General features: G+C 46.3%; 1 protein-coding gene across 4 annotated transcripts in view; it reads right to left on the bottom strand.

The window, feature by feature from the left end:
* Positions 1-13,493, bottom strand: part of LOC119458592 (uncharacterized) — a 124,491-nt gene that overhangs the window by 96,795 nt on the left and 14,203 nt on the right. For all 4 annotated transcript variants that reach the window (XM_049671288.1, XM_049671287.1, XM_049671286.1 and 1 more), the window contains exon 2: positions 7,777-7,904. In XM_049671288.1, the coding sequence (XP_049527245.1) occupies positions 7,777-7,806 (30 nt within the window). In that variant the 5' untranslated portion in view covers positions 7,807-7,904. The remainder of the gene's footprint in view (positions 1-7,776; positions 7,905-13,493) is intronic.

The raw sequence follows: 13,493 nt of genomic DNA, 5'->3' as shown, positions 1-13,493 counted from the left end.
CTGATTCACCTCAAGTTGATATCGTTCTTCCAGGCCTTGAATGAACGCGTGGTCTCGTTTCGAGTCCTTGTTGAAAACGCGCGTCATAATGGTTAATCCTCGTTCTGATTTCCGCAATTTACACGGGTATAGCAGACTCGCACTCACTCTGTCTAATCGTAAAGTCAGTCTTGCATTGGTCGACCCCATCAACGGTTTGTGAACGGGCTCTTCTAACCATATCTCTGTTCCGTCGTTTGTCGAGTAGTTCGGTACGTTCCTCTTCGGTCTCTTTGACACGACGTTTCTTCGATGTTTCAGCACGTCTGGCAAGGCGGGCTCCCTTCAGACACGCAGAACTCAAGCAGCTTTCATCATCAGAGGTCGGTGCTGTAGATTCATTGTTAGAGGCTAAGCGAACCCGTCTTGTGGCATCTCTTTCACGGCGTTTGGCCAACCGTTCGGCACGCTCCTCTTGAGCCTCTTCAGCGTGCTGTCTCCTCTTCAATTAATTTCTACGGCGATCCCTGGCCTCCTTCAGGCCGGCCGACTTCTCACCATCCGTACTGCGGCATCAACTATGGCTGCAGCTACGCGAGCTCTCCGCTTCTATTGACCCTTTTCGCGGCAATCCCCTGGGCGCTGCCATGTTTGATCACGTGGTGACGCGTCCATTGCTTGCCTCAACTGCCTCCGTTGCCTCCTTGCTTACAATGGAAGTGTATGACGCCGGCGCGGCTTATAAAACCCCTGTTTTGGGAGATATCGTAAACGGTCGCTGGGTGAACGACACGAAGCTTTGATCACAGCTTCAGAGAACATGCAAAAGCGCTTTCGGAGCTGATTAGCCTATGTCCAAACAGCGCAAGCAGCGTATATTGTGCTTTTTATAAATACAGGGCTAAATATGTATTTCAAGCTATCCAAACATTCCGCTCGTGAATTGAATCAGGATTAGTGTGTTTTGCTCTTTTTTCTTTATTCGGCAAATATTTTCACGCAGCGGCTTGTCAGTTTCTGGCTCAGTGAACTTCCTCGGCGCGGCCACTATCTGATTATTTTCTGTCTAATCGCTCGCGGGTGTGCTCAGTTCCGATAGATTTGTTCTTGCTGTGCACAAGGCTTGAAACGTACTGTTCTGCACATTGCAATACCGTGTAGCAAATGCGTATTATCGCGAGTAACTCGCTTACTCTTGTGGACCGTCACGAAACATTCAGCTTCGACCATTCGCGCTATACCGATGTAGTACCGTCGCTTATTGTGCGTATATAGTGCGCACATATTCAAGTGTGCGCCCATTCACTTAATCTTGACACGTTGGCGAAAGAGTGGGTGTAAGTTGCCGTGCCGGTTGGGGTAGATGTGCGTAAATACTGTGCGCGAAACCTACTATGACAGGAAGCGCGCTACTCCCGTTATCATTGTTTAACGAGCAATACTCAATCTTGCCGACGTACCGGGGCTGAAGGTTAGCAATACAACGCTGGTGGATGAGCAAATTTGTGTATCCTCGAGGAGAGCGGTACACCTCGAAGTGCCGGGAACACGTACGGGCAATTGCAGCAGCGGTCCGCGCGAACTTGGCCCCACATATTCATTACATTCCTTAATATGCCAGTCACTATTTTTGCAACCAAATACTGCACACGTCTTCAATCCACAGGATTCAAACCAGCGTGAATAGAGCACAGTGCGTAAGCGAAAATTCAGTTGCATTTCTGACAGCTGATCACACAGAAGCAAGGCAGAAGCGGAAATGGTTTCGTATTCGTGCGCGGTCGCTGAGGAGACGTATGGCGCGTAAAGTCTCTTGATGTAGGAAAGTATACCGCCACTCTTTGTACTTTGCCGCCGGCGCGCGACCTCCTCGCCTCCTCCTCGCCCCTCGCGAGTCCCCTCCGCGACAGACGGCCTTGGGCGCATTTTCCTGCACGATGATTGGTCTCCCTGCCATTGCGTTTGGAAACGAGCGGAGCTTGCGTTTTGCATGTGTTTTACTTTTTCGTTCGCGCCATTTTGCGCCTCAGCTCAGCTGGCTCGGCGTATAGAGAACGTCGCGCGCTATCATTGCGCGCTGTTTCGAGCACTGTCTGCTGGCGCTATGCCGTGCTGCTGCGCATATAACTGCAGCAAGAAGCGTGATGATGGCTATGCAGTTTTTACGTTACCGCAAGGAAAGCGTGATGGCTTGCGCAAGAAGCAGTGGCTGCACAACATTGGCCGGAAGAACTTTGTTCCTACAAGGAACAGTGTTGTTTGCGAGGTAAGGCGCCTTTCTTATTTCTCGTATAAAAGCATCCCCTAATGCTGCATTTTTCAATTCTTCCGGCCTGCTCATTAGCGCTTTTGCTGCGGCAATTTGTACGTTGCGTAAAAATGGGGTTCTCCTCAGGATGCTGAATATTCTGCTGGGACTCCATCACCTCGCACGTCGTCAACTCTCATTCAATCGGAAATGGCATATTTGTACACTAGCATTGTTTCTCATTCTTAATATTATATGATACTCTTCTACGTTATCTGTATCTTGTCAAATAACGTTTTTTGCGCGTGCACGAAAATAAAGCATCTTACTGACCATTCTTTTTGTTTTTTGTGTGATAAATGTTTTTCTGATGTCTAATCAAAATCATAATTTTAACTATCCGCCTACTACACAATTTAACGGTATGTTGGTGTGAACTATCAAAATATCTTTTCCAGAGGCGTTTCTTTTGCCAAAAAAATATAGAATGCCTTCTCCCATAGATATACCGATTATTTTTAAGCTTCATTGACACCGACGCCTAAAGAATAATCTGTAAATACATTTCCTCAGATGCTGTTATTGTGGGTGATGAGTGGCTGCCGGCACCGTTTCATCGCACTGAAATTGCGCAACCGTCCTATTCAATGCAGAAACCACAGCGCAAAAACTACTTTGACATTGAGACAAACACATGGACGGACGATGCTCTCGCCAGTAATTCATTATAAGAAGGCACACTGAATATAATACCTGCGGTGCACATGCGCGCACATACAAGAAAAAACTGCCAAACATAGAGCGATCTGCCACAAGCAATACTAGATCAGATACAAAAAGTAAAGCAGCGTATCGTATGGTATGGTAAAACTTTATTATTGTCCCTCAGAACGCGCGTCAGCACGTAGCGGGCCGCTCCGACACCGGCATAGAAAGGCCGAGCCTCTCTGCTGCGTCACGGGCCCGATGGAGAGCCCATAGCTGTGCTTCAAGATCGGGGCTGCTTAGGGCAGCCTCCCATTTGGTCGACGTGACATCGTCGCCGTCGTGTAACGCGGGGCACCGCCAGAGCATATGTTCCAAGTCAGCTAGGTCTGAGCATAGCTCGCAAGCGTATCGTGTGGCAGAAAAAATAACTGGAGTATAGAACTCGCCTCAAAGCTCCTTTTACATCAGTCTGTGTCATTCATACGGCTTTAAGATAAAACCAACCTCCTCATAAACGTTGCCTTCAGCATTCTCCATGCTGTTATCATCATTTTTCAAAATATTCTACGCCACTGGGGCGCGCAACTGGCCCAAAATAATGCACCTCCATCGAATTCTGCGGCCCGTCCGCGGGAGCCAGGCGCAATAGCGTGCCGTGCGCAGCGCGCGCAGCCGGCCGGCGAGGAGAATTGAGGAGAAAAGTGCGCGCGCGGAGGAGAGTGTCGCTACTTTCAAGATCAAGGGGCTTTAATGGCGCGCCGCCGTAAGCGCCATCTCGCTTCTCTGAAACAAACTGCTCTGTGAAAATGGTCAATACTCCTGGTTATCACAGCTGCGGAGCGTGGAGTGTGACGTCATGCAGAGGGTGCAGCGAGCGTCCAACGGCAGGAGCGGTGGCCGCGCGGCGACCGCGACGATGCGACTTGCCGCATAATCGAAGCCCGTGGTGTGACGTCACACAGAGGGCGCGGCGAACACGCCAGCTGTGGGGGTTGCCAGGCAACGGCGGAAGCGTGCCTGTAGGAACGGTGGACGCACGGCGACCGCGCCGAGCCTAGGGTGCCTCGATGCCAGCGCCGCCGTTCAGGGTGGAGACAACCCCGCTGGCGCCGCCATATTGAATCACACGAGCTCAGACTCGGCTACGCTTGCGTTCATAAATAGTGTTACTCGCGGCGCGCTTCCAAGTGCTTTGCCTTGATGAGGATTTTTTTTATCGGTATCGCATCTGCACACCTATATAACCAATAGCCGTTAACTCGTCGAAGGTCGAAGACGTAAATGTATGGCGCCGAGAACATGCCCCAAATTGCCTAATTCAATCACATTTAATATGCCGTGTGTATGTTTGAAATACGCACTACTTTTTGCGCTTCGATGCTTGGTATATAAGGTTTGCGACCCGCTGTGTGTGGAAGTTTTTATTTTTCGCTGTTGTATTTTGGCTTACACGTCACGCCTCCTTTACCGTAGCCAGCCACTCGCGCACGGCGGTTAGTTTCCCTTGCGTTGCGCGTGCTCTTCGCGTTCGTTGCAATTATTTGACGATATCTACGCGCAATTTGGCTTTTTTTGCCCACAAAACTGTGTGCTGACAAGATTAAGCTGGTGTAAAAATAACTGCGATGTGAAAATAAGGTTTAGCTAGTGCTGTAGAGAAAAATGTACCGCAACTTGTCTGTGTCAATCTTGCGTAGTACACACAAGAAACCAAACGACGCACAAAATACATTTACTTAGTAATGTCTAGTACAGTCAATCATGAAAGAGATATGTACATGAAAAATTATATGTACTGTGTGGCGCCTGAAAGTTATGTTGAAAGACGAGATAAAAAAAAATTCGCAAGGTAGGCTCGACACACACAATTCGGGATAGGGAGAGTTTTTTTTATTTATGCATTACATGGGGGGGGATTTCAAGTGAGTACATCAACGTTATTACACACGATATAAATCGAAAACAAGAATACAAACAAGAAAATGCAACCGCGGGTAATATTAATCAAGATATCCAGCCAGAATACATCAGCTACCATCGAATACGTCGCATCAGCCAAACACATCGATGGCGAGTACAGAACATTTTATAAATAGCCATTAGAACACTGATAACTACATTGAAAAAATAAACAACACTGTATACATATTGCGTACAAAAACCGTAAATGAAACTAAGACAGTCAAACACAGATTAGCAATGTTCTTCACTTCGAAAATATAGTCCATGATGATGTAGGGCTGTTGACTTTAACAGACGGCGCCCATCCTTTCGATTTCCCTCGTACTGGTCCTCTTCAAAGTGTTTCTAAGTACAAGTAAAACAACAAAAGTGATTATTAATATGAAAAGTTGCCTTGTAAATACAGAGAACCCATTACAGTGCTTAAAAATAAATTTTCGCGGAAGTAATGCTGTATTATTTCGCTTCACACGTTTCGAAGAAATGCACAGGCTACAAAAGACACTATGCCAGAAAGCGCCGAAAAATTTTGGTCCCATGATGCACCTTAACTCTACTACACCTGGGCATACCGTGCACAGGCATTTAAAGACCGTCACAGTAGCCACTACGATCGGGAATGAGCACGAATGACCATCGGCTTACGAGCACCACGCCACAAATATATTCGCCTAAAAATCAGCTATATAACGTAACAACCTGAGATCCGCAAGATATCTGCTGAGAAATCAGAGAAAATAACAATGCTTCGCTTGCCACGTACACAACAGCCGCTCTCCCCAGAAGAAGCACTGCGTTCTTTAGTCCCAAATAACCAGTAGCGAAAAAAGAAACTGAGAAAAACAAAAAGAAACAACAGACACACACGATGTGTGCTTCCCGTGCAAAAGTAAAATAGGTGGTTTACATGACGATTTGTAGCTAATGTAAGACTATTCGTCGTAAGCATTTTCGTCAGTCCTTAAAATAAGGGTATAGACTGCGCCGATGAAAACGGCAAAAGCCTATTCGACGCGCCTCTCAAACCATAGGCTACTCAGACAGCATCGGTGCAGTGCTTAGTTCGTGAGCGAACGTAGGTACATCAGCGAGGATCAGAGAATACTTTCTTATTTAAATGAAAAACACGGTGCGATAGTCTAAACTTTCTTGACACTTACCTCGGAAATGTAGGAGCTATCCGTTGCCTTCCAGTGATACCGCTTTACTTGGGCTTCCCATCTCATTCCTTCGCTCTGGGTACCGGGGGAAGCGTAAACAACGAAGCCCTTTACGCGTCGATCCGGTGCACTTGGGAACACACCAGCCCGTCATGTCGACTGGATGCACTTGACAAGCTTGTCATTCATGCGGCTGAACACTGTCCAGCAAAATAGAAGCGTCAGCGAAGCATCCGTGCGCACTGTGTCTCGAACTAAGCACCGGCACCAAGCAATCGCAACCGCTCGCTGTGATTCAGGATGGCGTCGCAGCGAGAAAGCGGCGGCGCGGGTGCAGTCAAAGGATGGCACCACCCTGAACGGCGGCGCTGGCATCGAGGCACTCTAGACGAGCCGAGTCGCCGGAGAATCAAGGGCTCGTGATGTGACGTTATACAAGGGCGTGGCGAGCGCCCAACAGCACGAGCGGTGGCCGCACGGCGACCACGATGAGCCGAGTTGCTGGAGAATCAAGGGCCGTGGTGTGACGTCAAAGTGCGGCGACGGCGAAGAGGCGAAAACCTGGCGTAATGTAGCTATCGCTACAAAAAAGTGTTTTTCCGAGCGTGAAGGAAGCCCGCGAATACGCGCAAAATTGCTGCGCGACTGGCCGCGCAGCAGTGATAGAAATGATTTTATGGTATCTGTTAATATTTTTTTCAGAACAAGAAGACGCTGTCAACCGACTTCAGCAATGATGTACAATGCTAACAAGCCTGCAAGCGACTTTACGAGTGGGTCATTTTCGTTGTGCAGTTGTTCTTACAGGAAAGAGTAATGACCATTCTCGCACGTTCGGACCAGCGGCGAGGGAATTTGCTAGCGCACGAAAATTGTTTCGCATCTATTCAATTATCGGCTCTCGCTATTGCATAGCATATCAGCTGCGGCAGCATGTCTAAGATTTCACTGAGCATGCGCCAATATTTCTATCTGCACATACGGACTCTTGCCTCCTCAAGACACTATAGGCAAAGCGCTGAACGATGCTGCAACCGATGAATTATTATTATTATTATTATTATTCTTTTGTTGTTGTTGTTGTTGTTTTGAAAACATATATACACTAAACAGGAAAGGGAAAGCGAGGAACGGGCTTCCAACTGCCACCTGGGGGGGGGGGGGGGAGGGGCACAACGCCTGCCCACACTTCAGAAAGGAGCAGACAGCAACATATAAATGGAAGATAGGAAGAAGGGGAGCAAATATGAAAGAAATAGAATGATCACAAATGTAATTATACAGAACACACGCAGTACAGGTCACACACACAGTAGGGCTGGTCACTGCAGGTCATGCCACTAAACACTGTCGCAACAGAAGAAATAGTGTCTGAGGTTCCGTCACCCGAAAACAGAAATAGGCTACAAACGTGCATCGAAGTTTGATTCTTTTAGAAATGCAAGAGCGCGATCCGCCTGATTGCGTTGAGACGAACAACCACTGTGGTACAAACATTCGTCGAGTGTCGTACAGCGTAGGCCATGGAGGTGACAATTTCTCCCTATCGACATGCGCTGCGCAATGAAAGCGGGACACTCCAGTATCAGGTGCAGAAGTGCCTCGCAGCAACTGCAAGACGTACACGATGACTGGTAAACATTCGTATGATAACGCATGAACCATTCCTTGGGACACGTTGATCGGTTCTTCCTTACTGGAAGCACTTAGCATACTTACCATTTCAACATATCTTCTGTAATAATACATTTCCTTTCCCCATCCATCCAAAACGTGAGAATAGTTGTCATGGTCTACAAATATGGCCAAGGCAATGCACGGGCTTTTGTGAAACCACTTCTGTGCACCTGCAACGAAGATATCCTTAAGCTATTCATTGTGACCGATGCTCCCGCACAAGTCACCGCGAACATCACTGAACAGCAACGTCGATACTCCTCTACTTTAGAAAATCAGTCTCTGTTGCGCACTTGTTGAATAGAATGTTTATCATCATCATCGTATTTTATGTCCACTGCAAGACTTCTCCCAGCGATCTCCCATTACATTTTTCTTGCGCTAGCTGATTCCCAACTTGCACGTGCAAATTTACTAATTTGATCACCCCACCTAATTTCGCGCCGTCTTCGACTGCGGTCCCTTCCCTTGGCACTCATTCTGCAACACTAATGGTCCACCGGCTATCTGCCCTGCGCATTACGTGGCCTACCCAACTCTATTTTGTCCTCCTAGTGTCAACTAGAATATTGGCTATCCCCATTTGCTATCTGATCCACACCGCTCTCTTCCTGTCTGTTAACATTACGCCTAATGTTTCTCGTTCCATCGCTCTCTCCGTGGTCCCTAACTTGTTCTTGAGCTACTTGTTAACCTCCAAGTAGCTGCCCCATGTGTTAGCACCGATAAAATGCAATGGTTGTACACTTTTCTTCTCAACCAGAGTGGTAAGCTCCCAGCCAGGGTTTGGTAATGACTTCCGTATGCGCTACAATTCATTTTATTGAGATAACCATTACATGGACGCACCAGCCACATTCCCGCGAGGGCGTCGCCGGGAGATTCCATATAAAGCCCAAGCGCGATAATATTATCCGCCGCCGTATGCGGTTTGTGCAAGTGAAAGCATGCCAGGGTCAGCTGACGATGGCGGTCTAATATTACGCACGCAAGGGAGGAAAGCGGGGAGGAAGCGTGCCGTCTTCCGTCGCGTGCAAAGCTCTGGAGGAGGGGAGGGGGATGCTTCCTACTCCGGCGGTTGCTGAGTAAGGCGCGGCCGCCCTATCTTGAAAGCCGTCTGCGACGAGGACAGAGTCCGTCGTGCGCTGCGTTTCGCGGCTTAGGTCGCGTTGATGCCAGATGCAGCGCGAAGGTCAATTCGCTCACTCCTGCTGCCACGCTTCATCACTCCAGCGTTTCGACAGTAAGTTTCCGGGGTTATCTAGTGAGATGTGTACATGTTTGCATGCGCGCGCGTCAACATGCTTGTTAACTTCGCAAGTATGCCTACGTTTGCAAGTGTATAGGGCCGATAAATTTAGTATCCTTAATTCGTATAACTGTATACTAATTTGCTATCGCAATCGACGCTTGGCCTTTCAGGTGGAACTGCGGCTTTTTTATTCTTCTGTAGATTTCCTCCACATGATCAGTGTCCCCTGCGCGTTATTGACCCAGACGAACGTACTCCTACATAGACGCTAGAGGCTTATTGGCAATCATGAATTGCTGTTCCCTTGCCAGGCTACCTTTATCTTCTGCATAATAATCTTCAAACCTTCTGTTACACATTCTCGGTTAGGGTACTCAATCATTCGTTCCAATTCATTTCTGGTGTTGCTTACAAGACAATGTCATCTGCCATGAAGTGCTATTCGGTGAGTTGTGCTTAATTGTCGATGTCGGTAAGGTATCATAAGCAGTGGGACCACACGGCTTCCTCGAGAACCCAGTTCATCAGCTTCTGAAAGGTCACCGAACCATTCAAAAGAGCAAATAGCATGCTAGTATACCCTATCAACCCTCTCAGCCACGTGAACTCGGTCTTGCCCCGGTCACGATCATCCTTCCTTACCTGTCCAGGTTCCCTACACATCCGTCACACTGCCCAGGTTTCCTGCAATGGAGCTAATCGGGCACTAGAAGAGGTAACCGGGCACTAGAAGAGCGTCGGGTAATGTCCGTAGCTATAACATCTCATCCAACAAACCATCAATCACTGCCTCTTGGCCAAACTAATGGGCCTGGGGTTGCACTTCTGTGGAAGCGCATCATCATAATGTTCTGCCTGTTGTCGCCGAGCGCTCACTGGATACTAGCTGGAATATATTCAAAGGAAAAATTCACGATCTTGTCAACTAGTTTATCCCGACGTGGCCCCTTTGCTCAAATGACAATGCGTCGGGGTATACTAAATCTTTAAAACGCGTATCTAACAGAAAAAAACAATTTTCTTACACATGCAGCTAAGCGGACGCGAAGCCAGGCTAAATGGTCTTCGTACAAAGAAGCTACTTCGGCCTACTCATCTGTGAAGAAGACTACAACAATAGTTTACCCGCCGCGGTGACTCAGTCCGCTAAGGCGTTGCGCTAATGAGCACGAGTTCGCGGATCGAATCACGGCCGCCGAGGCCGCGTTTCGATGGAGGCGAAATGCAAAGACACCCATGTTTTTGCGTTGTAGAGCACGTTAAAGAACAACAGGTGTTCAAAATTAATCCGGAGACCTTCACTACGGCGTGCCAGAAAGAACAACAATAGCCTTTTGAACATTCAGAAAAATAATCCAAAAAGGTTCTGGACTGGTAGTAAGGCCTAGTTAATCAAAAATGATATCTCTAGGCACGTCTTCCAGCGAACCTGTACCTTGGCAGCACTGCGCTATGATGCTAAATAGTGCGTTAATAAAAGCTTTCACTCCAACAAGACATGATCGGGATCGTCCAAGGCTATCGCGCAACAATTTTGTACTACGGATCCCATAATTTTGAAGTCTACTGGCATAAAAAGAAAATTAGAGACAACCTCAAGTTTACGTCTTCTTGAGGTATAGATGACATCACGACGAAATTTCTAAAACATACTAGTGAGTATTCCTCTATCATCTTAGATAGCATTTTTTTTCAAAGTTGTACCTCTCTTCATGCTTCCCTCATGACTGGAAAACAGCAAAATTTATTCCGATCCACGAAATGGGGCGAGACTCACGATCCTTTTAAATACAGGCCCATATCTATTACATTAGTACAGTGCAAAATAATGGAGCACTATAGATTTTCAACTTTCTTGACGGAAACCTTTTTTTTATCTAATAGGCAACATGGCTTACGCAAACTCTTTTCTTGGGAGACTCAGCTAGTATCTTGTACTAGTAAATTGCATGTACTATACATTGATAGCAATTTTTTACCTAATTTCACATTTTGGGATTTTGCGAAAGATTTTGACAGGGTTAACCATGTATTTCCTTCTACATACCCTAACCACACTAAACATTGACCCGGAAGTACTCAGCTGCATTCAATCGTTCCTTTCGTCTCGCTTATGATTTGTTGTAACTAATGACTCCACATCTAACACGGCTCCAGTTCCATCCGGTGTTCCGCATAGGTCTGTCCTTGGTCCTCTGATTTTTAACATCATAATCATCATCAGCCTACCTTTTTTTATGTCGACTGCAGGACGAAGGCCTCTCCCTGCGATCTCCAGTTGCCCCTGTCTTGCGCTAGCTGATTCCAATTTCTACCACCAAATTTCTTAATTTCATCACCCCACTTAGTTTTATGCCGTCCTCGACGGCGCTTCCCTTCTCTTGGTATCCATTCTGTAACTCTAATGGTCTACCGGTTATCCATCCTACGCATTACATGGCCTGCCCAACTCCATTTTTTTCTGCTTAATGTCAACTAGAATATCAGCTATCCCCGTTTGCTCTCCGATCCACAGCGCTCTCTTCATGTCTCTTAACTTTACGCCTAACATTTTTTGTTCCATCGCTATTTGTGCGGTCCTAAACTTGTTCTCGAGCTTCTTTGTTACCTCCAAGCTTCTGCCTCATATGTTTGCACCGGTAGAAAGAAATGATTGTAGGCTTTTCTTTTTAACGACAGTGGTAAGATCCCATTTAGGATTTGGCAATGCCTGCCGTATGCACTGCAACCCAATTTTATTCTTCAGTAAATTTCCTTATCATGATCAGTGTCCCCTGTGAGTAATTGACCGAGATAGAATTCTTATCTATCAGGACCTAGCGGGCAACATTGACGAATTCTACAACATTAATGAGAGGGTAGCAGTCGTCGTAATAAAGCTAAATGGGGGGTATAGAATAAAGGTAGTACAAGCCTACGCCCCAACCTCCAATCACGATGATGAAGAAATAGAACAGTTTCATGAAGATGTAGAATTAGCGATGACAAAAGTGCATACCCAGTACAGTGTAGTCATGGGCGACTTCAATGCAAAAGTGGGGAAAAGCAGGCTGGTGAGCAAGCAATTGGCAACTACGGCATCGATTCTAGGAACACTAGAGGAGAGATGTTGGTAGAATTCGCGGAAAGGAATATGCTTTGAATACTGAATACCTCCTTCAGGAAGCGCAGCAACAGGAAGTGTAACTGGAAAATTTCTAATAGAGAAACAAGAAAGAACATAAATTTCATACTCTCGGCCAATCCCAGTATTATGCAGGATGTAGAAGTGTTAGGTAACGTAAAGTGCAGTGACCATAGGATTTCTATTTAATTTGAACAGAGAAAGAGCAAAATTAGTCAAGGAGAAACAGGCCAACCTAGATGCCATAAGGGTAAAATCAGACCAATTCAGGCTGGTGGTCGCAAACGAATATGCAGCTTTAGAACAGAAAGATGAAGAAAACATTGGGGTAATGAATTAAACCATAACTAGGCTGATCTTAGAAGCAGAAGATGAAGTGGGGAAAAGGCACCAAGCGAACCAGTAGGGAAACTCTCCCAAGTAACAAAGGACCTCAGAAAGAAACGGCAAAGCATGAAAGTGTCAAACTCAAGGGGTCAGATAGAATTCATTGAGCTGCCAAAGCTGATCAACAAGAAGAAAGTAAGGAATATTCGAAATTATAACATGGGAAACATGGGGCAAGCCGCAAATATGGACACAGCATGAAATCAGTGAGAAGAAAACTTGGCATAGGACAAGGCAAGATGTGTGCACTGAAATATAAGCAGCGCAATATCATCAGCAATTTCGATGACATATAAAAGCAGCGGAGGAACTCTATATTGACCTGTACAGTTCCCCGGGAAGCCAAGTTACTTTCGTTCGAAGTAGTGATGAACAGGATACAGAGGCTCCTTCTATAACTAGCGATGAAGTTAGAATGGCCTTGCAAGACATGACACGGGGAAAAACTGCTGGAGAAGATGGAATAACAACAGTTGATTTATTAAGAGATGGAGGAGAAATGATGCTTGAAAAGCTTTCGGCCTTTTACACGCAATGCCTCACGACTTCAAGTGTACCAGATAACTGTAAGAATGCCAACATTATACTATTCCATAAGAAGGAAGACGTTAGAGAATTGAAAAATTATAGGCCCATAAGCTTGCTTTCAGTACTGTATAAAATATTAATAAAAATAATTTCCAATAGAATCAGGGCAACACTTGACTTCAATCAACCAAGACAACAGGCTGGCTTCAGAAAGGGATATTCTACAATGAATCACATCCATGTCACCAATCAGATATTTGAGAAACCTGAGGAGTACAATAAACCTCTCTATATGGCTTTCATAGAATATGAAAAGCCATTTGATCCAGTAGAGATACCAGCAGTCATAGAGGCATTGCGTATCAGAGAGTTCAGGAGGCATACGTGAATGTCTTGGGGAATATCTTAAAAGGTTCCACAGCCACATTGGTTCCCCACAAGAAAAGCAGAAAGTTACCTCAGGGTCAA

Source organism: Dermacentor silvarum, chromosome 7 (genome assembly GCF_013339745.2).
Source record: "Dermacentor silvarum isolate Dsil-2018 chromosome 7, BIME_Dsil_1.4, whole genome shotgun sequence".
Classification (NCBI taxonomy): domain Eukaryota; kingdom Metazoa; phylum Arthropoda; class Arachnida; order Ixodida; family Ixodidae; genus Dermacentor; species Dermacentor silvarum.
This window is presented reverse-complemented; position numbering and strand designations above follow the sequence as displayed.